A 25,084-nucleotide genomic window follows, 5' to 3' on the forward strand; every position below is an offset into this window, starting at 1 on the left:
GGGTGGCAGCCAATCCCCCTCACTTGCATTGAAACATGCGCTTTTGTGTACTTTCCGATTCCAGCTGATGCAGCTTTTGGAAAACAAGATGGCAAGCTGTCTGGGTGATCTGCGCAGGGAGAGCAGGGAACCTTGCGGGCGAACTCAAGTATGAGATCTCGATGACGGAATCTCGTGGCACCTGTGATTGAAATCACTTGTCAGACTGGCGCGAGTATGTAGTCGATGTGGCTAGTAAGTAGGGCCGGGCGGCTTTGAAGCCACAGGTCTAGACCAGCATCCCGTTGGTTCCCCACGGTGGTAAAGAAGTCCATGACATCAGCGGCCCACAGCTACCCGGAGTACTGACGCCCTGGCGGCCAATCACGACCCCCGGAGCTTCGCTCCAATCCGACTACTGTTATGCAACTATCTGTGACGGGCTCAGGAACAGCCTCAGCCTGTATCGATAGTCAATGTTGTGCATATTGGCATGGAATGCTGCTTTCGCCCCCAGCCAGGATGGCCACCGAGAGGGAGACAACGAACAGCAGATGCCTCGGCAGCAGCGACAACTGGAGCAGACTCACAGGATTGCTGATAGTGGATCTTGTCTTGAGAAAATAAGGTGTACCATTCGTTGTCCCTGCCGTTCAAGTTACGTCACTGACAACTATTGTGCCTGATGCACATGCTTCCCGTCCGAAACCATCCGCTGGGTACCTACTCCACAAGGCTTGGTGAGGGGTGGTCTAGGTCTCGTCTACTTTGCGCTTTCTTGCATCAATGAGGGGCATTCAGGCTACGGATACTTGTCAAGCCTGAGGCGGTCGATCTGTCATTCGTCCGTTTGTCTCCGGAGCAAAATGATGCCCCTCCTGCTCCTGGCCAGGCAAGCAACAAAGGCTCGCCCAACTAGTATGATGTAATGGCTCTCCATGTGACCCTTTACGTGGGGCACTTGCCTAGTATTGTAGTTACCTGGGCAGTGAATGCATCCATACAAGCAAAGAAACAGCTCCTGCCCGCAAGCAATCACGTCTCTCAACCAACTACTTAAACCCCAAGAATCCCATCCATCCTCCATCTTCTCTCCTTCCATCATCATCACACTCACATCTCACCATCAAACAACTTCACCACACACAAACCAATCAACGCCAAACAACCATCAAAATGGACAAGATCAACAACGCCGCCAACTACGTCTCTGACACCGTCAAGGGTGCTGTCTCTACCGGCTCCAAGGAGGCCAACAAGGAGGTCGCCAAGGACAACAACGCCAGCGTTGGCACTCGGTAAGTTCTCACCCGCTTGTTCATTTTCCAACTCCTTGGGACCAAATCCTAACAAGTAAACCCAGTCTTTCCGCCGGCAAGGACGCCATTGGTGACAAGATCGACGAGCAGAAGCACAACACTTCCGCCGACGTCAACAAGGAGGCTGCCAAGCACTAAACAAATCCTCCCTCTCTGTACGATGAACGAATGGACATGACAAGGGCGTTGGGAATCATCTTATGATACTCGGAATGGATTGAGAACGGTCAACATGGCTGCATTCTTCAGCCAAGGCTCAGATACCCCTAGAATCTAGGTAGTCTAATCGAACTGCCGTTGCATTCCTACTTGAAATTGCCTCTATGAGCGTGAATGTGTTGTTCTCAAAATGAAACCTGATGTTCAGGACTTGCAAAAATGTTCCAATTTTGCGTCTAGCTGCTGGACAGCATTTTCCAGAAGCTTACAAGAAAGCTTGCGTGTATGAATACTTGGGGTAAAAATGCTGGACAAACTAGAAGTGTAGACGCGGGGTAAATCACAACCTATGTAGAGAGACTCCCCAGCTCTCACGGGTCGAGCCAGAACCAAGTTCTAACCGTCACCGGTCTCATGTCTCGCATGAAATTGTTCTAGAACCAAGCCGGAATATGTTGCCAGTGGGTGTCGCTGTCGGTTCGGGATTGAAGCTGAAACATCACAGGCTTGCACCGTCTAGCAATTCCCATCCGTAGTTTCTCCATGGGTTGGCTGACCAAGAATTCCGAGTGATCGTAACTTGAAGCATCTATGTATCTAGTGTGACGCACGTACAGCTGTCAAGCTGCAGCGTAGTTGAGATCCAAAGATGCAGTTTGATGCTGAGACACACGTATATCTTGACTTGAAGTCAAAGTCTCCTGAGCACGGACCATGCCTGGAATCCTGGGCCCTGGAGATTCTTGGCGGGCTGGCGGGCTGGCCTCGAGCGATCCCCACCGAGCCCGCGCTGGACCGTGCGCCCTCCTTTGCAATTTCTCCCACAGAAATTTACAATCCATCAATTTGGAAAGGGAAATCTACTGCCACGACGAAATTCTGATTCTCACCAATTACCCCGTCGACCAGCCAGACAACACCGCCAAGATGCCTAGAGAAATCGGAGATATCAAGCAGGTACGCCAGGAGCGCCGCCGCCAACCGCAGGAGAGACCAAAAGTGCTGACCGTGTGTTTTTCTCAGTTCATCGAGATCTGCCGCCGCAAGGATGCCAGCTGTATGTCGGACCCGACGCCCTGTTGATTGTTGATCGGGCTTCCTGGAGTGTCGCTGGAATGAAGAGGTTCTGACTGTGTACATGTAGCTGCGCGCATAAAGAAGAACAAGGCCACCAAGCTGTCCAAGTTCAAGGTCCGATGCAGCACCCACCTGTACACCCTCGTCGTCAAGGACTCCGACAAGGCCGAGAAGCTCAAGCAGAGCCTGCCCCCTAGTACGGCCTCCCTTCACCCAGCATGGCGATGGGCCATGCCCGCTGCAATCTCCCCTCGAGCTAACCATTTGGCTTTTACAGACTTGCAGATCAAGGAGGTTGGCAAGAGCAACAAGAAGGGCAAGCACAACGCATAAGCTTGAGTAGGGACTGGCGGCGGAAAAGTGTCGACGGGCAGGGGAGGAAAGACGGTGGTCGTATCACTCGATGAACGGCTGGCTATCATGATGCATGAGCATTGATGCCCGGATTGGGCTTTTGGTGGTCATTGACCCGGCGTCTACGGATACCTTCAGGATCTACGCCTGTAGGCCAAGAAATGGCATACGGCTGATGATTCCCACGAAATACAACAAGCATGGCACACCACCCAATTGTTCGCTCGCCCCACACCCAGGACTCCTGACCCATTACCTGGATTGTGATATGGTGTGCTCGACAGTAGACGATGACAGCTTTCGGTAAAGTCACCCAAGTGAATGTCACCGTCGACGCCGGCCCTTTTAGTGGAACGGCCGACGACATTTCATCATATTCTATGAGCTTTTCTTCGTGGCCACGAGCTGTCCGCCCGGCGTTGTCATCGCTCACTACCTGAAATTACTGCATCGTAGCTGTACGAGAGTTGTGACGGCTGAGGCAATGGGTAGGAGGCAGTGATCTGCCCACCCACCAGACCAGACTCATGACATCGTCAAATAGCAAGCTTTTTGCACCGGAAAAAATCAGGGTCACACCTTCAATGACATGTATTATGACAGGCTGGTCGAATTCATTTCCGGGGGAGTTGGTATGAGGATAGCTGTGGTAAGGGTTCTGGTCACGTCCGGAATGGCGACTAGGGTAAAAGCGTGTACCAGAGACAAGCAAGCACCAAGAAGCAATGCATCTTGATACTACAATTCGTGCCGAATTGAAATGCTCGTATTGATAGGTCGCTGGCATCTGGAACCGCCAAAAACCAGGGCAAGGCTCCAAGGCAGCTCCAAGGGTCCCCTCCCCTCCCATGGGCCCTGGGCTGACTGGGCTGCTACTGTCGCCAGCCGCGAAACCACTTAAGACTAGCCCCACGTCGCGACCCTTGTCGGCACGTCACGACGCGACTCCCAAATTGTTAGACGCGCCCTTTCACACATGTCCATCGCCCATGGCTCTTTTTGTGGAGGCCGCATCTTCGGTATAAACAACAGACTCGCCTCCCCCACTGCGACTGAATGCACTCGCCCAGGACCTAAGGAAAGCTCTTTGCAAGCGAGCACCACAGAGATTGCCATCATGAGTGCCGCAGCAACCTTGCCGCAGAAGCGTGTCTTCGGCGGCGCCAGGACCCCAAACTCCAAGAAGAGACGTCTCGAGCCGCTCTCGTCCTCCCCAGCGTCGCGCCTCAACAGTTCCCAGCCGGGCCCTCCCTCCAAGCTCGGCTCCACGCAGCAGAAGAGTGTTTTCGAGTCCGAAGTTCTCGAGAAGCTCAGCCAGGACATCTCGGACCTCAAGCAGAGCAACGCCGAGAAGGACCAGTCATGGGAGCGCCCGCCCGTCGTCGACTTCGACCCCAAGCGGGACAGCCTCACCTTCCAGCAGATCGAGGCCGAGGAAGGCACCTTGCATGGCGGCAGGGCCACCGTCAAGCTCTTCGGCGTGACGGAGAACGGCCACTCCGTCATGCTGCACGTCACCGACTTTAAGCATTACCTCTACGTCGCCGCCCCCGTCTCCTTCACCCAGAAGGACTGCGAACCGTTCAAGGCCTTTCTCGAGTCGCAGATTGCCCAGCACCAGCCTGCCATCTACTCGTGCACCCTGGCCCTGCGAGAGAATATCTATGGGTTCCAGGGCAACACCAAGAGCCCCTACATCAAGATTACCGTCAACGACCCAAAGTTCATCAACAGGGTCCGCACAACCATAGAGAAGGGCGATGCGAACTGGAAAGGTCTATGGAAGGGAGCCGAGGGAGGCATCCTGACATTCGACAGTCTTCAATATGTCCTGCGCTTCATGGTCGATACCAAGGCAAGTTGCACTAGACTCGGCTATCCTGGCGCTGCGTTAGACTGACTGAACTAGATTCCCGGTATGTCGTGGGTCGAATGTCCGGCCAAGTCCTACAAGTTGATGCCGGAGCACGAAAAGCAGTCAAGCTGCCAGATCGAAGCCGAAATCCCATACACACACCTCATCTCCCATGAACCGAAGGGAGAGTGGTCCAAGATGGCCCCTCTCCGTATCCTCTCCTTCGATATTGAATGTGCTGGACGCAAGGGTATCTTCCCAGAAGCAAACATGGATCCGGTTATCCAAATCGCCAACGTTGTTACGCGCTACGGAGAAAATAAGCCGTTCATTCGGAACGTCTTCTGCTTGGATACCACCAGTTCCATAGTAGCAACGCAGATCCTAGAGTTTGGCAAGGAACAAGATATGCTCATGGAGTGGAAGAGATTCCTGGACAAGGTGGACCCCGATCTCATCACCGGTTACAACATTGCCAACTTCGATTTCCCCTACCTCCTTGATCGCGCGAAGCATCTGAAGTGCAACGGATTTGAATACTGGACCAGACTTCCCAGCGTCAAGTCAGTTGCCAAGGAGACAAACTTCTCCAGCAAACAGATGGGCAACCGCGACACGAAAGCAACCAACACCAACGGACGACTTCAGCTCGATCTTTTGCAGCTGATTCAGCGTGACCACCACCTCAGAAGTTACACCCTGAACTCGGTGTGTTCTCACTTTCTAGGAGAGCAAAAAGAAGATGTCCACCATACCATGATCACGGAACTCTTCAACGGTACACCAGAATCGCGACGAAGACTGGCGTTGTACTGTCTCAAGGATGCCTACCTGCCACAGCGTCTGATGGACAAGCTCTCGTGTCTGGCAAATTACACAGAAATGGCGAGAGTCACGGGCGTTCCTTTCAACTTCTTGCTATCCAGAGGCCAGCAAATCAAGTTCATGAGTCAGCTATTCCGAAAGGCACTGGAGCAGAAGTTGGTCATCCCCAACATGAGGTCCGAGGGCTCTGACGACCAGTACGAGGGTGCCACAGTCATTGAACCGACCCGTGGATACTACGACGTTCCTATCGCCACCCTCGATTTTGCCTCTCTATACCCTAGTATCATCCAAGCCCACAACCTCTGCTACACAACTCTCATTAACCCGAAGGCGGTGGAGAAGTTTGGTTTGAAGAAGGATGAGGATTACATCGTGACGCCCAACGGAGATCTTTTCGTCACTGTCAAGCAGAGAAAGGGGTTACTCGCACAGATTCTCGAAGAATTGCTTACGGCAAGAAAACAGGCCAAGAGAGAATTGGCAGTCGAGACGGACCCTTTCAGGAAAGCCGTCTTGAACGGTCGACAGCTTGCGTTGAAAGTCAGTGCCAACTCAGTCTACGGTCTGACCGGTGCGACGACTGGCAAGCTCCCATGTCTTGAAATTGCCAGCAGCACCACTAGTTACGGCCGTCAGATGATTGAGAAGACAAAAGACGAGGTGGAAAAGAAATACTGCGTCGCCAATGGCTACTCCCACGACGCTCAAGTCATCTATGGTGACACAGATTCCGTCATGGTCAAGTTCGGCACAGCGGAGTTGGCAGAGGCAATGAAACTCGGAGAGGAGGCTGCTAACTACGTCTCGTCCAAGTTTATTAAGCCCATCAAGCTGGAATTCGAGAAGGTCTACTTCCCATATCTCCTCATCAACAAGAAGCGTTACGCGGGACTCTACTGGACAAGTACGGAAAAGTACGACAAGATGGACACCAAGGGTATTGAGACCGTTCGGCGAGACAACTGCCTGCTTGTGCAGACCGTCATCGAGAAGGTCCTCAGGATGATCTTGATCGACCGGGACGTGCCAGGCGCCCAAGAGTAAGATTTCTCAAGCCCCCTTTTGTTTTGCACTGATTCTGGAGGCTGACATTTTCCTCTCAGTTACGTGAAGGACACCATTGCAGATCTGCTGCAGAACAAGGTCGATATGTCCAAACTGGTGATTACAAAAGCCCTTGCCAAGGAACATTACGATGGCAAGCAAGCACACGTGGAGTTGGCAGCACGAATGAAGAAGCGTGATGCAGGTTCAGCCCCAGGTCTAGGCGATCGAGTGGCCTATGTCATGATCAAGGGTGCTGCGGGAGCAAAGAACTTTGAAAAGTCCGAGGATCCGATCTATGTGTTGGAGAACAACGTGCCCATCGACACCCGTTACTACCTTGACAACCAGCTCGCCAAGCCTCTGGGGCGTATCTTCGAACCCATCTTGGGCGAGACCAAGGCGAACTCCCTACTGACCGGTGATCACACGCGTTCCATCTCTGTCGCCGCACCGACTGTAGGCGGCTTGATGAAGTTTGCGAAAAAGACCATGACCTGTATGGGCTGCAAGAAGCCCTTGGTCGGCAAGGAGGAAAGTGCGGGCGCTGTCTGCTCAAACTGTGGACCGCGAGTAGGCGAGCTGTACAACAAAACACTAAACAAGGTATCAGATCTGGAGGTGCGTTTTGGTCGGCTCTGGACCCAGTGCCAACGATGCCAAGGCAGTGTGCACTGTGAGGTCATCTGCAGCAGCAAAGATTGCCCAATCTTCTACATGCGCATGAAGGCCAAGAAGGATCTGGAGGATGCGGGCAAGGAGTTGAAGCGGTTTGATTTCGATCAAGCTGCTCTCTGGTGAGACTGCATAGTGCAAGAGTGCAGCGGCATCAAAGTAGAGGACGCAATGGGCATTTGGTAAGGCGAATGGAGTTGGGAGGCAGCATGAATACCTTATTGGGGCAAACTAATGTGGTTAGATAGTGGACTGGCGTGAAGCGCGCCAGCACACATGATACAAGACTTTCTACAATTCGCAAATAATGCCGATCTTGACAAGTTGAGTTATCGGTCAATTGTGGATCACGTACCATGACCCTTTTGTAGAAACCGCATTGTCCGACGCCGCTGTCCTGTGAATCCAAGTTGGAACTGCAGACATGCCCAATTCCGAAGCCGGTTGTTGTTTACATCGGAGATGAACGCGGAAGGGCCGATCTTGTCTCGGCAGCACCTCGTTTTTGCCTATACAGTCCGGTTGCGGAGAGTATAGAACCGCAACACATGTAAGTTCTGGAGACTGAGCCTGATCTAGCTATAGCCCCGCTGCCATGGTCTAACAGGTCCAAGGCTCAACACCGACACCACGCCCATCTCTCTTTGAGAACCGGTCAGGAGATACAAAGACATGAGTTGTATCAACTCGCCCAACGGATAGCTTTACAAGCCTGTCGAGCAGCAGAGCAACAGCAACTATCTTATGTTGCAACTCCCATCTCGGCTCAAGGCGTGGAAGGCTCTCTTTAGAATCTGAAAGTTTTCTGACTAAGATCTTCTCTTCTGAGACTGACCGGAACGCTGATCAAGTCAAACAAGATCAGGTTGCAATTTTTGCTGCCTATAAGGTCCGGTCACGGAGGAATCTGATTATACAGCAGCAATTATGTACCTAGGAAAAAGCCCGAGACTGAGAACAAATGGCGCCTGTGTAATCACCGGAGATCCAGTATAGGCCCCACTAAGGCTGGGCTTACCGACCCGGAAGACGCGAGACGCCTTATGAGGAGAGCGCGGTAGTAACGAGCAAGAGCTGTGGGTTGGGACTTCGATCCCTCCGACAGCGGTAAATGCAATGAAGGCGGCGGTCAAAAAAAAATTTGCAACTTCTTTCGGTGACCAGGCACCCCAGGGCCAAGGGCTGAGTGAAGTGCCAGCAACCTCTGATCACGCGCGTGTCTGTATGCATCCGTCCCCTGGCGGCTCAGCGGTCCGGTAGCGGAAGGCGAGGCTCGCGCGCGCAAATGGGCCGCGGCCGACGACATCGCTCCGCGATCTCCCGCGCCAGATGACATTTCTCTGTTACAGCAGGAATCAATCCTCTCAAGTGTGTAGTTCGTTAACTAGTGGAATTTGGAATATCGTCCCGCCATAGGAGGGGGGGTCCAGTTATTTGCTTTCTTCGAGGCGCACAATACCGGAAAAGTCAATTGCGGGCTGCATGCTTGGCAGGGTAGCGAGGGCGGCCACCCGCCCGCGCAGAGGGAACCCCCCCATTGCGGGCCCTTCCTGAAGCTCTTACAGGAACCAATGCTGTGACCATTGCGTTGCCCGAATTGGCTCTGGCGAATCAACGTGTCATGATAAGGACGAAACTAGCAAGAGCCCCTAACTTAGCGGCCGGGGGATCTCGAAGCCTAGCTGAAAAGCCGATCTGATGGATAGCCTGGCTCTGCACTAGCACGCGCGCCCTGCAGCAGATCGTCGGACTGGAGCATCGTGGGAATTCCGTCATAAACGTGGCATGCATGTGGGAAACACCACACGTGGGATGTGTATGAGTCCGTTCGATCTCAGATGGCTCCCGTGCACTCTTCGTCACCAGGCGCCGATCAGGCTGTTGCGTCCGTTTGGTATGTGTTCACTGTGCTTTGACCTTGATAAGTGCGTAGCATTTCAAGGTTCGGATCTGCAGCGCAGCTATGTCATCAACAGCTGGACGACCTCAGAGATAACGACACAGGACTCTCATGATTTTCCGAGAAGCGTGCATAATGACGGCAGTAGCTCGTCTGGCTGGCTGAAGATTGCTGGACTGGTCCTATCTCCATGCATATGGCGTCCCTTCAGGATGACACCAAAAGCAAATGTGGTAGACCGCTGGCTACGTACCAGCTGCTGAGGCTTAATTCCATTGGTCAATTCGTCGAAACTTGAGGTATAACCTCCATTCCCAACCCCCACTGCGTAGTACGCCCCCATGGACATGGTTTGAGCCCTGTCCCGGCAGCTGGGGGACTAGTTATTAGTCCCATGCTATTGTAATGCGAGTCGCTTCCATGATACTGGGCCGTTGTCGGTGACTGCTTCAGGACCACCCCAAGGTACACTAAGCTTGACCAGCTCAGTCAGCTTCGATGCCGGAGCTGTCAGCCGAAGAAAAAATGTTTTGTGGAAGTGCTCTACTCATATAAAGTATGACGCGCTCCTCATGAGTTGCATGTTCTTCTTTTCGGCCTCGCCCATATCCTTTACTACCCAGCGATAGACACAGCTTTCTTCGAAGACCGCAACCACTTCATATACCACACCTGCCACCCACAAGTTCAAGTCGGAAGCACCGTCGTAACGATGTCAAACCTGCCATCCGAGCCCGAGTTCGAGCAGGCTTACAAAGGTAAGCAACTCAGCCGCCGAGAAGTCTGAACCATTGGCCAACTGAACCAACCTTAGAGCTGGCGAGCACCCTCGAGAACAGCTCACTGTTCACAAAGAACCCTGAATTCAAAACCGCTCTGAAGGTCGTCTCCATCCCAGAGCGCATCATCCAGTTCAGAGTTGTCTGGGAAGACGACAGCGGAAACCTCCAGGTCAACCGCGGCTACCGCGTACAGTTCAACTCGGCACTGGGCCCGTACAAGGGCGGACTCAGATTCCACCCTACAGTCAATCTGTCCATGTGAGTGATAGCCTCCTCACAAATGCCAAGAGCTGCACTGACAACTCGGCAGCCTCAAGTTCCTCGGCTTCGAGCAGATCTTCAAGAATGCCTTGACAGGCCTGAACATTGGAGGTGGTAAGGGAGGCGCCGACTTCGACCCCAAGGGAAAGAGCGACAACGAGATTCGGAAGTTCTGCAATGCTTTCATGAGAGAGCTATCGAAGCACATTGGCGCTGATACCGATGTCCCGGCGGGTGACATTGGTGTAGGTGGACGCGAAGTCGGATACATGTTTGGGGCCTACCGCCGAGAGCGCAACAAGTGGGAAGGTGTCCTGACTGGCAAGGGGGGTTCCTGGGGAGGCAGTCTGATCCGACCAGAGGCTACCGGCTACGGTCTCGTATACTACGTTGGTCACATGCTGGAATATGCCGGCAAGGGCAGCTGGGCTGGAAAACGAGTGGCTATCTCTGGATCCGGCAATGTCGCTCAATATGCCGCATTGAAGTGCATAGAGCTCGGTGCAACTGTCGTATCGCTCTCAGACTCGCAGGGCGCCCTGATCGCCGAGGGCGATGCTTGCTTCAAGCCCGAGGACGTCGAAAAGATCGCCGAAATCAAGCTTGCTCGCAAGGCACTCACGGCCTACGAGCACAAGGGCGCTTTCAAGTACATTGAAGGCGCCCGGCCTTGGGTCCACGTCGGTAAGGTCGACGTGGCATTGCCATGTGCTACACAGAACGAGGTTAGCAAGGAGGAGGCTGAGACACTCGTTTCCAACGGTTGTCTATTTGTTGCGGAAGGCTCCAACATGGGTTGCACACAAGACGCCATCGACGTCTTCGAGGGTGCCCGCAAGGAGAAGGGAGCAGGGTCCGTCTGGTACGCTCCTGGTAAGGCAAGCAACGCTGGTGGTGTAGCAGTCTCCGGACTTGAGATGGCACAGAACAGCCAGGTAAGCCACCCCCATCCTGGGGCCAAAGCAGGAGAACAATGCTAACGAGGCCTGCGCCATTCAGCGTCTGAGTTGGACACGCGAGGAAGTTGATGAGAAACTCAAGCTCATCATGAAGAACGCCTTCGAGAACGGCCTCAACACGGCAAAGGAGTATGTCGAGGCGAAGGAGGGTGAATACCCCAGCTTAGTGGCTGGCAGTAACATCGCTGGATTCGTGAAGGTTGCCCGCGCCATGCACGACCAAGGAGACTGGTGGGCGAAGCTGTGATAAAGTGGAAGCATTCAACCACTGGGACTAGAGAGGAGGCGAGCCCTGAGAGACCTGCCAAACAGGCAGCTGTATGATAAAAAAGTCCTGGGGGTACAAAGGGTCGGTGTTCCTGCAGAGGAGTCCTAGCAATAACGATAGTTACGATAATGAATGGTTCGATTCTTGACGCCTGAGGAAACATGTGGCTTGATCACAACTTCCAATAAGTAAGGCTGCACGACCTGATGGTAATGGCAGTCAACCTGGTGCCTGTGTCAGATGAGGCGTTCACCGAAGGAAGCCAGGGCCCCTGGCTAGTTGGCAAGTCACCAGGAAAGTTGCATGGTGGATCACCAATCTCTCGACAGACCGGAGGCACTGTGGTTCCTACAGGAAACTGCTCGCGGCCGATCTCGAGCTAGTATAGAGTTTCTCCCGGTCACCTCGGTGGCGCATTTGAAACCGTTGTATACCATCCGCAGGGGGAAGGAATTGGGGGTTTGAGCCGTGTTTTTGGCCTGACGGCCCTCCACGAGACCTTTCAATGCGTCGTATAGCACTCTGCGATATTGATCGGCAGCCGCCGTCAAGGATCGAAGGATTCAGCCTGGTTCGGCAATTGAGGGAGAGTTTACTGCCGCTGCTGCACGGCGGGATCCTACTCGTCATACATGGTGATGCAATCGAGCTGCTCCTTCGCGAGCATCCGATACGCGCGCCGATGGACTCGGGAAAGATGGGACGAAAGAGAGACGAAGGTGGCAGTGCGACTAGGCCATTCAGTGACAGCTTTGTGCCTGGCTTCTGGCGTTGCACGGCTGCGGACGCTGCTGAGGAGCGTGGCACAGCGTCTCTCTGATCGAGGTCCTTGATTGGCCGCGACTTGAATGCCCACCACCGTTAGCAACTACTATGGTGCAACCCTCAGCGAACGAAAATAGCAATTGGTCAATTCCAACCGGCTCCGCTTTCAACACTACTGGAGGTAGCACGTCGCCTATTTTAGAATCTTCACCAATTCCAGGAGCCGAGCCGTCGGTAAAAATAAACGAATACTGGGGTAGGACAAAAGGACCGTCAAGATAATATGAAACGACGATTTGTGTTGATATCTTGATGCTATCACTGCGCCGTGGCAGAAACGCACCTATTCTTCAACACCGCGAATGCGCCGAGTAGCGAGCTCGCACCATGGCGCCGTTTACAGGCAGTTGCTGTCCCGTCTCATTCTTCCAGCTGGTTGGAGGTAGCCTACAGTAGGATGAAGGAGGGTCGGAAAGTCATGATAGGCCTATGATGCCACCGGTTGGGTTTACATCTCGAGCAAAACAGATAACAGTCTTCTGATTTGAGGGCTATTTTATCAGAGTTCTGACAGGATTCGGCCGCACTCATGGCTTTTGGGGTGATTATTTTGGCCCGATGGCCAATGCGATCAACGAGACGGGGCCCAGGTCATGAACCCCTGGGTTGGTCGCTCCCTGGCTGACAGGGTACTTCCGCATCCTTCGACAGGATCAGCCTTACGACTTGTGGGTATTCTGGCTTTCTTCAAAATGAACCATCGATGCTGGTCACCATGTCAGCTCATTCGGAAGTTTTGTGCAGCAGCGCGGTGCCTCTGACTAGCCCATCGAAACAGCCTCGGTTGGTGCTGACGTGCAGCATGGATTTGGTCCACGTCGGATCGAGTAGAAAATTGTCTGCACCTGCATCCAGCAGTGCCCCTCCGATCAGCAAGCGCAAGATCGAGTGCCTGTGGTCGGCTGATGACATCTTTACCGTGCCGCAGCGCAGCAGAGACCCCAGCTGTACAATGATATCAGTCTGGGGGCTGAGACGGTTGCGCCGATAAAGATACTCCTCGGTGAGCTAATTGACGACTGTGCTAAGCTGCTGGAAGGACCCTTTCGGTTGCTGTAGATTGGGAGCCTACGACACGAGGTGTTGGAATGACCACCGTCTGGGATGCAATAGGTTTACCACTCCAGGGGCCAAGGATGCCTTAGAGAACGCCTTCCGAGCGGACCCCAACCAATCAGAGACACAAGGTGATAAGACTAGTCTTCCTCTTATACCATAGTACAGTGCTCTGAGAGCTACTGTGCGCGGCCCTTTAGTAGGGTGTTCCAACGGTTTGGCTTCCGTCACCCTGGCCCTGGCCCTGGACCTGGACCTGAGCCTGGGTCGGGGAGACAAAAAATCTCCATTCGTCCAACGTCGGGACCATAGCGTCTCAGTTTAGAGTTTCGGGCGAAAAGTGTCTCGCATCAACTATAGCAATTCGACGCCGCGAGCCAGCCGCGTGCTCTGAACGGGCGCTGGCGAATTTGATCACCGAGTCGTTCGGGACATCCGCCAGGCTCCCACGTGAAATCTTGGGTGTAGACGGATGCCCCAGTCACATACTGTGACGGGGGGGTCGACTCAACTAGTAGATGGCCAGCTGAGATAGCCCTTGCAGTTTAGCGGCGTCTTGTAGCGTGCTGTCCGTGGATCTTATTCGAACACACCCGAACGAGCCACAGTCAGCGCTTACGACCCAATAGAAATGGCATAGCTGCGGACATGTTCGGCCCCCCCATGCATGCCGAGGGGCTCCCCATTCTCAGTAGCACTCACAGTCCTCTTAGCGAAATTGGGACTAGAGCTGCAGGACGAGCCATTCTATTTGCTGGTCATGGTGATGATCCCCAACTATTTTTTCTCTTTTCTCAGCTCTACGCCGCTGCGCCATGTCTCTGGGGTTCACTAGTCGGACGGTTCGTGGGTCGCGGACGGGGGACATCGTCTGCCTTAGTCTCTTCACATGGTTCAATGTCCACTGAATCCATTCCACTTGGGGTCGGAACTGGCAGCCCGGGTTCGACTCTTATATGAAGCCACATTCCTCCGGGCCGGGTGACGGTAGAAGCGTCACTAGTTGGTGATCCCGCGTCTCCCAGCACTCCTTCATTCTCCTGTATAGCAGTACGCTTGCTCTCTTTGATCGGACTTCAGTTCCGTGCCTTGCTTTTTCGAAGATCTTCGACTGAACTGCATCCCCTTCCCTTATACGAGCACTGGCCTATCCCATATTACGGAGAGGCCCGAGGTGGCTTACCAACCATCTTACACTTCAAATCTACTGGGACCTCAATTAGATCCCCCAAGCCGTCATCATGGCCCCCAGTGCTGACCCCCCAATTGCTTTGGCGCCTCCGGCGGCGTTGCGTGCCCGCAAACTCAATGCGCCCACGAACGGGATTAGCAGCGCACTCGCAAATGGAGAGACCGATGGCTATACCAGTGGCCTAGCCAGCAGCACATCTGAGGAGACTCCGCTCTCGCCCGGGGACTACTTGACACATAGTCCTGCCACCAGCCACAGTAGCAATGGAGCGACGAATGGTGATCCTCTAGACGGTTTCCCGTCTCCTGAACCGCCTCGCGGAGTGCGGTTCGAGAGCGGCTCACATCGAATCCACAACATCGGCCCACATGAGAGTGAGGCCAGCAGGCCCGGTAGAATTAACGGCGGTGCCAGAGTACGCTCATGGGGAAAGAGCTCCAGCGGCAATGCGTATCCTCGTCTCTCGAAGCCCTCGGAGTTGATGCGGAACTCCTATGACTGCGTTGTTATTGGTTCCGGATATGGCGGCGGTGTTGCCGCTTCCCGCATGGCGCGGACAAACCAGACGGTGTGCGTATTAGAGCGCGGCAAGGAGCGATGGCCTGGGGAGTTCCCCTGCGAAACTAGTGACGCTCTTGAACAGGTCCACTGCTCAGGCGAGTTCGCCCCGGGTTGGCTTCCAAAGACTCTGGTCAACGGTGGTGATCCCACGGGCATGTACCACCTAATTTTCGGCAACGGGCAGAATGCAGTTGTGTGTAATGGTAAGCATCTATCATGGACTGCGCCAATACTGTGCTAACCACGCTTCAGGCCTCGGCGGCACCAGTCTGATGAATGCGAATGTGTATCTAGAGGCGGATAAACAAACGCTCGCTTCAGAGTTTTGGCCAGAGGAGATTCGAGACAACCCAGCAGAAATGGACAAGTGTGCGTTAGGCTTGACTCTTCCCTGTCGATACTATAGCCCCACCCGCTAACCTGATGATACTATAGACTACAAATTAGCTAGCGAGATGCTCGAGCCTGAAGAGTATCCCCTGGACTGGCCAAAGTTGCACAAACTGGAGCTACTCAAGAAGCAAGCAGAAGCCTTGAATATGACCGACAACTTCCGCAGGGTCAAGCAGACGACTCGTTTCAAGAATGGGCCAAACTACGCCGGTGTTGAGATGGCCCCTTCGGCGCTGACAGGTCAGGACTTGACCGGACTCAATGACGCCTCAAAGAATTCCACCCTGGTTACATACATTGCCGACGCCTGGAACTGGGGCGCTGAGATCTTCTGCGAGTCCGAGGTGCGCTATATCACCAAAGCGCCTGAGGGCCGGGAGGGATATCTCGTCTTTTTTGCATGGCACGGGCGCAACCGTGGTCATTTCAAAGCCAACTTACATGGAGACCTCATGTGGGTTCATGCTAAGAAGGCCGTCTTCCTCGGGGCGGGCTCTATTGGCACCACCGAGATTTTATTAAGAAGTAAAGAGATGGGCCTGGATCTGAGCGACCAGGTCGGGCTCAATATGAGTGGAAATGGAGACATGCTTGCCTTTGGGTATGTGATCTTATCAATACTTTCCCAGTCATCTACTAACCTGACGTCTTGCAGATACAACACGGATCACGAGGTAAATGCGGTTGGTCATGCCCAAAGTTCTCCATATAATCCAGTTGGCCCATGCATCACGGGGATTATCGACAAAAGGGAGGGTCATGATAACTACCTTGATGGATATGTTATTGAGGAGGGTACTATCCCTAAGGCTCTTGCCCCTTTCCTCCAGGCGATGTTAGAGCTTCTCCCAGGCCGCATTGAGCCAAAGGATGATACACTCGTCGACACCTTCAAGGCAAACCTTGCCCGGGTTGGGTCTTTCTTCCTTGGACCATACTATCGCAGAGGGGCCATCGAAAGAACCCAGGTATATCTTGTCATGTCTCATGATAGCAACCAAGCCATCCTTACTCTGAAGGATGACAAGCCAGTTCTCGAGTTTCTCGGAGTTGGGCGAAGCGAGCATGTTAAGCGCCTGAACAAAATCCTTGAGCAGGCCACAAGGGCAGTTGGGGGGACTTTCGTACAGAACCCTTTCTACGCTCTCATGAGCCAAGGGCAAGTCACGGTTCACCCGATTGGTGGTGCTTGCTTGTCCTCCGACGGCACTGGTGCCAGCGGCGCCACAAATCACTTTGGAGAACTGTTCCAAGGGGACGGCGATAAGACTCACCGTGGCCTCATTGTGACTGACGCTGCATTGGTTCCGACTGCGCTGGGTGCAAACCCGCTGGCTACCATCACTGCTCTGGCAGAGCGAGCTGTGGATCACTATGCTCAGCGAGAAGGACTAAGGATCGACCAGACCAAGAATAAGATTCTCGATTTGTTCGGGTCGCCACAGCACAGTCATGACTGCTATGATCTGTCTGAGGATGAGAGCGAAAGACAAGAAACCGTCAGCATCTCGAGTGCGAGCGACGTTATCCGGTCTGCGCAGCGCCTCAACGATGCCGGGTTCGGTTTCACTGAAGTCATGTCAGGTTTCATCCACCACGACCAAGGGTTGAAAGAGGAGACTCAGCAATCATACGAGTTGGCGGCTCGAATTGCTGAATCTCGATGTGAAGCGGCTCGCTTCTTCCTCAGCGTTCAGTCATTCAACACGAGGTCTACTGTCAATGACCCGGAGCACCGTGCAATGCTCACGGGAACGTTTGCCTGCCCAACCATCCCCGGTTCCCCCTTTATGGTTCAGCGTGGAGACTTCAATCTCTTCCGCCAGTACCTAGGTGCACCCGGGACGAAAAATCTTGTTTACCACTTCATGATGCGTGGGACCGACGGTAAACTCCTTCACTTCCATGGATTCAAGATCGTCGACTCGTCAGTAGCACTCAGCCCTATCCAGTTCTGGCGAGCTACAAGCACCCTTTATGTCACCATACGGCGGGCACGAAACCGCGGTGACTTCCGTGAGGACATGTCTGAGGATCAGGCTATGGAAAAGGGCATTGTTATTGCCAAGGGCATCATGAGAATCCAGCCAGCAGATTTTGCAAACCAGATCCTAACCATGACACCAACTGGAAGCAACCTCCTGAAGAAGGCTTGGAGTGCTTTCAGCTTCATGACGTATTTCACCCGCAAATCCATGTCACTCTTCTTGGCTCCTTTCACGCCCCTGCAGTACCCCAGCACCGCCTACAACGGGTATATCAATGAGACACTTCCCGCTGCTGTGTACGAGATCCGTGCAGAGGATGGAGTGGCCACCCGCATGCTGATGTACGAACCAACGAATCCCGATATTCCCACGAAGGACCTCTTCATGGTTCCTGGTGCTTCTGTCGACCACCAGATCTATGCCTTGCCGACTATCAGTTGCAACGCGGTGAACTACTTCACAAGGGCCGGGTATCGGGTTTACATCACTGTACACCGCATTGGCGCCTTGATGGTAGCTCAGAATGACTGGACAACGTTTGATGCTCGCCTCGACATCAGGGCCTGTCTCGAGAAGATCCGCTCCCTCAACCGCAACCAAAAAGTGTATACCATTGCACACTGCATGGGCAGCGTCGCTCTGTCGACGGGTCTCCTCGATGGCAAGATCCCGGCTGAGTGGATCTCGGGCATTACCTGCAGCCAGGTGTTTATGAACCCGATCTGGAACACCATGAACATGATCAAAATCATGGCGTTCCCACTGCCTTTGGACAAGGTGTACAAGGCGTTGTGCGGTTCATGGTTCTCATGCAGTACGGGCCATGACGACAGCTACCTCCAGAAAGGGCTCAACGAGCTGCTCCGGCTGATGCCGGACGAACGGAAAGAGATATGCAACAACGCGTCATGCCACCGGGTGTCGCTGACGTTCGGGCGGTGCTGGAACCACAACAACCTGAACGAGGCGACGCATCGGCAGATTGATCGCTTCTTTGGCGGTGTGAATATGACACTGCTGCACCTCCTTATGAAGCAGGGCTATGAGGGTGGCGTCATGACCAACGGCCCGCTATTCGAGCGCCTCGATACTCCGGACAACATCCGACGCCTAAAGAACATCCCGTTCCTGCTGTTCGTCGGCCGCGACAACGCCGTGCTGTCCCCGATGAGCACCGAGAAGACTTATGAGGTCTTGTGCGATGCCTTCGGTACCAAGGACACGCAGGACAACGACGGCCTGCAGTACAAGCGCCGGGTCGTGCCCAACTACGGTCACCTCGACTGCTGGATGGGCCGCAACGCCTACAAGGATGTCTACCCCTTTGTGCGGGAGGAGGTCGATCGTGTTGCGAGAGGAGAGAAATATCAGTTCATCTCGCCCAATGATGAGTTCAAAGACTTGTAAGATGATGGGAAGGTTCTTTTCCTTGCGATTTTGGTCAAGCGTTGGAGTACGGTTCGGGTCTAGATGGAATACCCTTGGGTTTTGGATACACTGTCGCTCTCGATTTCTGTTGGGCTCGTATCTTGTACTCATAGCATTCTCTGTATCTCTGTCTGCGTAACAAGTAAACAATATACTGCTGGATCAGATACATTTCCGATGTTTAGACTTCTTCGAGTGAACAGAATTGTCGCTAATAAAGCGATACATCTGGTAAAGCTGGCTTCACATGAGACGAAAACTCACACAACTGCAATACGAACAGCCCAGAGACTTAACTCGCCACAGTACCCTTGTACCCAGAAAAACCCGCAAACCCTTTCTCCTTGAGGATCTCGGGCAGCTCATCCTCGACATAACTCTCCTTCCATCCCTTTTCCACTGGTTTCCAGCCCAGCTCGCGCAGGCGGACGGCCCGGCTGCGGCTGTTAAGGCCAATGACAGCACCCGTGAACGAGCCAAAGAGGTCACCGTAGAGCTTGGAATCGACGGTCCGTGGCTTGGGGTCCGCGATCTTGCCGGCCTGGTGCAGGCTCGCGCCGATGAGCTCGGCCACCTCGCGCCAGCTGGGCTCGTGGTCGCCCGTGGTCTCGCAGAAGTAGTACGGGTTGTCCAGCAGCTTAGGCGCCGGCGTGTGCTCCAGGTGGTGCAGCAGCATGCGGTACGCGCGCGCCAGGTCGAGGACGTGGATGTTGGACTCGACGGCCAGTCCCTCGCCGACGTACCCGGCGTAGCCGTGCTTGAGCGCGAACCGCGTCAGCGTCGGAATCTGGATCGTCAGGCGCTTGTGGTTCGGGTTGAAGCCGTAGATTAGAGGTGGGATCATGATAGCGATTTTGGCCTTGTCGCCGAGCTGCTTCTGCTTCTTGACGATGGCAAGGTCAATCTCTCGGTGCGGCGCATCGTCCGAGAGAGCCTCAATGTCTCCTCGGACGTTGTCGTAGTAGATTTTGGATGACTTTGTACTTCCATGGCAGCCATCGTCCAGCAATGAGGTCCCAGAGGTATGGATGTATATGGTACTCAGTCCCTTATCAGCACGTTTCTGGATACCATCTAAAACGGCCTCAACACTGGGCAAGTCGTCTGCCGTCGCCGTGTGGATAACAATGTCATGTTCAGCTGTTGTCTGGCTGATGAGCTCCTTGTCGTGCAGATTTCCAATAACCACCTCCGCCGCCCCTGAAGCCTTGATCTCCGCCTCGCGCTCTTTATTTCTTACAAAACCCGTGACTCGGTATTCCTCCTTGACTAGCAGGTCCAAGACGTTCCAGCCGATGAATCCTGGGCCAATAATGAACACCTTCTGCCCCTTTGAACACATGGTTGCAGATCTGCAATGCTTTGCAACAGTAAATCTCAGTTTCAATTGGGGCTTCTGAGCCTAAGTTGCAGGTTCAAGATGTGAAGAGAATTTGAGAACCGAATGCTGCATTCGGTTCTGAGTATATGACTTCAGGATAGTACTGTTGATCTTTTGGGGTATGTGTAAAGACCCCTTTCCCCGCTCTGGCTTACCCTATGGCAACCTCCTATAAGGTTTGGTATCTTGCCAATGACGTCGCTCGTTGGAGATTTAAGGTGATTCGTATTTGTAAGACCGTTGCATTGCCAGCCAAACCGGCTCCGAAATTTCCCTGGTGGACATGTGGCGTCCTTCAGTCCCGTTGGCGAATGCATGTCATGACCTGATTATCAATCACGGTGGACAAGGTGGAGTTGTGGGACCTGAGATGCATATACTGGACCAAAGTTGAGTAAACCTTAGTGAGTGTAGCTGGCCTTATCTACCCAGTATGGAATTTCTCTTTATTGAGGGGGTAAGGGAAATCTTGTGTGTGAAGACGGCCAAAATATGACCATAAGAACCACTTGGCATGCAACTTGCGACTTCGATCCGTCGTAGTTTTAATATATACTACTGTACTTGGAGCACTAGACCCCCTGACTTCATGTTGACCTCTAGACTACAAAATTCTGAATAGCTGCTTCCTCCAATTTCTATATTACATGAATAGATGAAAAGGAAGGTGCAGTTGTCCTACTGTTACATTTTCAATACAAGCCAGTCATCCATCCTGGGGTCCATCCTCTTCATAGAACCCAATAAGCCTAGTACAGGTCCCTGGATCTCTCTGCCACCAAACCAACGCTTTGACCCAGCAAAAGCCTCGATGAATCCGTCGGGGCCAGAGACGCAGACGAGATTTCTTCCGATAGGCTCCTCAGGCATTTTGTGTGGACGACACGTACATTTCGAAGCCAGGGTTTGGGTGCGGTCTTCCTCGTCGGATACTGAAGCAAGTCTCTCGTGAGAATGCCAGCGACAGCTTTTGTCTGCTCGCGCAAAGACTGGCTGCTTCTGAGCTTGCAAACCAAGCGCGGCATTGATATCTGATTGTGCAATAAAGCGCTCGTCGTCAACAAAATAATCGATTGTGAAGCTGTCTCCATGCTTGCGCTGCAGCTCCATGACTTGATTTGTTAGGGAGGATTCCATAGCTCTACCGCGCTTCGCCTCTTTGGACCTGCCCGTCAACTGCTCTCTACCAAGGCTGTCGACATTTTTACGGTTCGCCCAGAGAATCCGGACGGACAGTTTGCCACTCTGGAGTGTGTTGCTCGTACTCGACGCATCCAACAGCTTGTGGGCAATCTGCAAAGCAGGGGCAATTCCGGTACCGCCCGCAACAAATACCACGTCTTGCGCATCCCCCAGTCGCTTCTTGATGTCGAATCCGTAATGCGGGCCACGCAACCATACCTGATCTCCCACCTGGAGTCTTGACAGGTAATTCGACATCTCCCCGCCGTCCATCTTGCGGATGAGAAAACGGACCTCTCCGGCATCTACCTCACCAGCATTTAATGGAGGCAGCGGCGTGTAATGGCGAGCGATTTGGAGTTGGGGTTGCTTCATCTCAACCGACCAGAGTCCATGTTCCCAGGCAGCCTTGAATTTGGACGCATTTTTGGGCAGAACAGCTCCCGGGCAGCGAATGGTCAGGATGAAAGCTGTTGGGGAGACTTGCTCTTTCGAGATGATGTTGAACGGAGTGAACCTTGTCGTATTGAGGCTGTCGTCCTCGGACTCTGAGAGGCCGTACCAGCTGGCTGAGCCGATAGCTATTGCTGCGAAAGAAAAGAAGAGGGGCTTCCGGCCTCGTCCCCTATTAGGCCGGGGAAGCTCAGCCAAAGATGTCGAAGTTGGACGTGACGCTGTGGTCGAGAAGGACGCCTGGTAGGATGCTTGTAAAGGGGCTCGGTGATATACATGTTGGGTCGCGAAAAAACCCAGATTCTGAGGTTGCCTTGGCCAGCCCCGGCTGGCTCGAAAGCAGCTTGAACATATTTTCGAGGCCATTGCCGCGTAGTATGCGACTCAAACTACGATGATGACTCACACAGGTTTACGTGGTGGTCTCCATCGGTTATGACAGTGCAGCTCACACCCGAAAAATGATAGAGTCGATGATGAATGGGTGATTGAAGAGCTTGGACCGACAACAGCGACGGACCAAATGCAGATAACGAGTATATGCAATTGGAGCTGTCTCTCTCAAACAAGCCTGGCTCGGAGCTACGTAGTTCGGTCGGCTACACGGCGTCGCATCATAACCAAATGACATATTCTCCGATTCGCACATATTATGGGTGGGCTACAACCTGTCAGCCTGTGCTTCAGAGCACGCACGTCGACCAAGTTCAGGCAACCCTGAGACCATGTCGCTCCGATCTCCGCGGCCGACAAGCTTCCGCTTATGGAAACGAGCTCTGCAAATACAACACCCTGGTGTGAGATTCCTGAATACGGTCCCGAAATGCCCGGCGCCGACGTGCGAATGCGCCGAGACGCCCGTCATGCCGGATGGCTTGGAGATTGACCATAAGGGCAAGCTCAATGGCCTCATAACTAGCTACGCCGAACAGGTCTTGATCTGCACCGGCAATGCCGACTGGCCCTCGCGCATTGAGGAAGACAACAGCGGTGACAACCTCGCTGCCGACCTCAAGGAGCTCATCGGCCGGGGCGGAGTTTACAGCGATGTGAGTCTAGGATCAAGCAGCAGGCCGCCCGCAGCGTAGTTCGGCGGCAGCTATGGCTGCGCAGGAGAGAAGAGAGATGTTCGATTGCTGACGGTAAGTGCGCTCCCAGCCGTTCCACAACATCTCTGTTCTCAACTCGTCATTTCCGTCGTCCATCTCGAAGCGTCCGGAAGTCCAGACGACATCCGCCTACCTCCTCCCCAGCTTCAAATATATCCCCTTCCTGCCCCGGGTCTCTTTTGACTCGGTGCAAGCCCTCGTCAAGGGCTTTCTGCTCCCCGAGAAGCTACACCCTATGAACGAGGGTCTGTCGCCCATACACAAGGATCGCTTGACCAGGAAAGAGGCATACCAGCACTTGCTTTACGGGGTGCGCGACGTGCAGGACGTACTTGTGCTTATCTGTGGTCACGGTGGGCGGGATATGCGATGCGGCGTCATGGGACCCGTCTTACAGCAGGAGTTCGAGGCCAAATTGCCCAAGGCCGGCTTCGAAGTTCTGAAGGGCCCTCTCCTAGACGAAAGTGTGTCCGCTCCAGCCTTATCCGGTACCACTGGCGAAGCCCCCTCTACTGCTCGCGTGGGCCTGATTAGCCACATAGGTGGCCACAAATTCGCGGGTAACATCATAATATATGTGCCCCCACGGCTGAACACGAAAGATAACAGTCCACATCCCTTGGCGGGACACGGGATTTGGTATGGAAGAGTAGAGCCGAAGCACGTTGAAGGCCTGATAGAGGAGACAATTGTGAAGGGGACCATTGTTTCAGATCACTTTCGAGGCGCCATCAAGCAGAATGGTGAGATCGTCAGATTATAGACTGCTTCATAGAGACACAGATAGCCAAAGCTGTGCTACAAGGCATTGTATTATAGACAGGACATATCCATTATGAACCAGCTGCATCAGGACATAAATACTTCATGGGGTATCTTGACAATTGAAAACAACTCCTACGTAACCAATTCTGGCACGCGATGCACGAACACCGACCTTCCATGGCCAGAACCCCTGACCGGGATCCGTCTCCCATTAAGGACCTCTTCACGGAGGCCATCGTTTCCATCCAAGTCCGGATCATCCCGCCATATCTCGACGTGCCACTGCTCTGACTGCTCCAACCCAGTAGCCATCTGAGCCACCCGACGGGCCTGCTCCATGTCGCCGACTTCGAACAGCATGACCCTCGGCCGGAGAACGCGGGAGACCTTGAGCAGCCGGGCGTAGAAGACATCCTCCGGCGCACATGCGGTGCCCTGAGACAGACCCGCACCCGGCACGAGTGCCAGCCTGGGCTCGAAGTTCCGGACAGAGCGTCCCGTGTCGCGGTCGAACCCCTGCGTTGAGATGTACGGCGGGTTCGAGACCAAGACATCGACGCCGGCAATCTCTCCACCGCGTTGCCCGACTGCGCTGTTCCATTCTCCGTCCGAGAACAAGTCCGCCTGCGCAAACCGCACATCTCCGCCCTCCAACGCCGTCGCGGGCAGTGCACCGCGCCGCACGTTCCGCTCCAGATTCTCCCTCGCCAGCGCGACCGCCTCGGGCGCGACATCCAGCCCGAGGACGCGGAGCGAGCCGGCGCCCGGGAAGCCGCGGTGCAGGAGCTGGTAGAGCAGCAGGGCGATGCAGCCGGAGCCAGTGCAGACGTCCACGACGCGCAGGGGCCGGCCGTCGGCGGCAGCGGCACCCAGGGCCTTGCGGGCCCGGAGCAGCTGGCTTGCCAGGTGCACGACGTAGGCCTCGGTCTCGGGCCGCGGGATCAGCACGCCCGGGCGGCACCGGAGGTCCAGGGCGCCGAAGGGCTGCGAGCCCAGGACGTACTGCAGGGGCTCACCGCGGGCGCGGCGGGCCACGAGGCGGGCCACGGCGGCGTTCCCATGCCGATTACTGGGTTGGCCCGCCCCGGAGGATGACGACAGCGCGTGCTCCCTGATCCAGCGCAGCTCGCTCCGCGCCGACTGCAGGTCCCGGCACGCGGGCAACAGGGCGTGGAGCTGGGGCGAGATACTGTGGGCTTGGCGGAGGAGGGCAGGTGGGAGGCGGGGCATGTGCGGGAAGGGGGTGGGACAACTGGAGTCTTGATATAGAGGACGAACTTGTGTTGGTGAG

At 54.2% G+C, this 25,084-nt stretch overlaps 9 protein-coding genes across 9 annotated transcripts; 6 read left to right on the top strand and 3 right to left on the bottom strand.

Moving 5' to 3' along the window:
* Nucleotides 1-1,155: 1,155 nt before the first annotated feature.
* JN550_006724 (uncharacterized protein) lies at nucleotides 1,156-1,436 on the top strand (the record flags this gene model as incomplete). The annotated part of the gene is made up of 2 exons (XM_049318494.1): nucleotides 1,156-1,277; nucleotides 1,343-1,436. The coding sequence occupies 2 exons, from the start codon at nucleotides 1,156-1,158 to the stop codon at nucleotides 1,434-1,436; spliced, it is 216 nt and encodes a 71-aa protein (XP_049171293.1).
* A 735-nt stretch (nucleotides 1,437-2,171) lies between these two features.
* Nucleotides 2,172-2,867, top strand: JN550_006725 (uncharacterized protein; the record flags this gene model as incomplete). Its single annotated transcript, XM_049318496.1, has 3 exons — nucleotides 2,172-2,414; nucleotides 2,481-2,514; nucleotides 2,602-2,867. 3 exons carry the CDS (start codon nucleotides 2,172-2,174, stop codon nucleotides 2,865-2,867), a joined length of 543 nt encoding a protein of 180 aa, XP_049171294.1.
* Nucleotides 2,868-4,005: 1,138 nt separating this feature from the next.
* On the top strand, nucleotides 4,006-7,416 carry JN550_006726 (uncharacterized protein; the record flags this gene model as incomplete). Its single annotated transcript, XM_049318497.1, has 3 exons — nucleotides 4,006-4,731; nucleotides 4,798-6,611; nucleotides 6,675-7,416. 3 exons carry the CDS (start codon nucleotides 4,006-4,008, stop codon nucleotides 7,414-7,416), a joined length of 3,282 nt encoding a protein of 1,093 aa, XP_049171295.1.
* Nucleotides 7,417-9,902: 2,486 nt separating this feature from the next.
* Nucleotides 9,903-11,439, top strand: JN550_006727 (uncharacterized protein; the record flags this gene model as incomplete). Its single annotated transcript, XM_049318498.1, has 4 exons — nucleotides 9,903-9,948; nucleotides 10,005-10,230; nucleotides 10,283-11,168; nucleotides 11,233-11,439. The coding sequence occupies 4 exons, from the start codon at nucleotides 9,903-9,905 to the stop codon at nucleotides 11,437-11,439; spliced, it is 1,365 nt and encodes a 454-aa protein (XP_049171296.1).
* A 3,143-nt stretch (nucleotides 11,440-14,582) lies between these two features.
* On the top strand, nucleotides 14,583-18,882 carry JN550_006728 (uncharacterized protein; the record flags this gene model as incomplete). Its single annotated transcript, XM_049318499.1, has 4 exons — nucleotides 14,583-15,297; nucleotides 15,347-15,463; nucleotides 15,530-16,088; nucleotides 16,143-18,882. 4 exons carry the CDS (start codon nucleotides 14,583-14,585, stop codon nucleotides 18,880-18,882), a joined length of 4,131 nt encoding a protein of 1,376 aa, XP_049171297.1.
* A 313-nt stretch (nucleotides 18,883-19,195) lies between these two features.
* JN550_006729 (uncharacterized protein) lies at nucleotides 19,196-20,245 on the bottom strand (the record flags this gene model as incomplete). Its single annotated transcript, XM_049318500.1, has 1 exon — nucleotides 19,196-20,245. One exon carries the CDS (start codon nucleotides 20,243-20,245, stop codon nucleotides 19,196-19,198), a length of 1,050 nt encoding a protein of 349 aa, XP_049171298.1.
* A 723-nt stretch (nucleotides 20,246-20,968) lies between these two features.
* On the bottom strand, nucleotides 20,969-22,285 carry JN550_006730 (uncharacterized protein; the record flags this gene model as incomplete). The annotated part of the gene is made up of 1 exon (XM_049318501.1): nucleotides 20,969-22,285. One exon carries the CDS (start codon nucleotides 22,283-22,285, stop codon nucleotides 20,969-20,971), a length of 1,317 nt encoding a protein of 438 aa, XP_049171299.1.
* Nucleotides 22,286-22,644: 359 nt separating this feature from the next.
* JN550_006731 (uncharacterized protein) lies at nucleotides 22,645-23,791 on the top strand (the record flags this gene model as incomplete). The annotated part of the gene is made up of 2 exons (XM_049318502.1): nucleotides 22,645-22,968; nucleotides 23,078-23,791. 2 exons carry the CDS (start codon nucleotides 22,645-22,647, stop codon nucleotides 23,789-23,791), a joined length of 1,038 nt encoding a protein of 345 aa, XP_049171300.1.
* Nucleotides 23,792-23,925: 134 nt separating this feature from the next.
* On the bottom strand, nucleotides 23,926-25,023 carry JN550_006732 (uncharacterized protein; the record flags this gene model as incomplete). Its single annotated transcript, XM_049318503.1, has 1 exon — nucleotides 23,926-25,023. The coding sequence occupies one exon, from the start codon at nucleotides 25,021-25,023 to the stop codon at nucleotides 23,926-23,928; it is 1,098 nt and encodes a 365-aa protein (XP_049171301.1).
* Between the last annotated feature and the right edge of the window lie 61 nt (nucleotides 25,024-25,084).

Source organism: Neoarthrinium moseri, assembly GCF_022829205.1.
Source record: "Neoarthrinium moseri strain CBS 164.80 chromosome Unknown scaffold24_Wmoseri_CBS_16480, whole genome shotgun sequence".
In the NCBI taxonomy this organism is placed as follows: domain Eukaryota; kingdom Fungi; phylum Ascomycota; class Sordariomycetes; order Amphisphaeriales; family Apiosporaceae; genus Neoarthrinium; species Neoarthrinium moseri.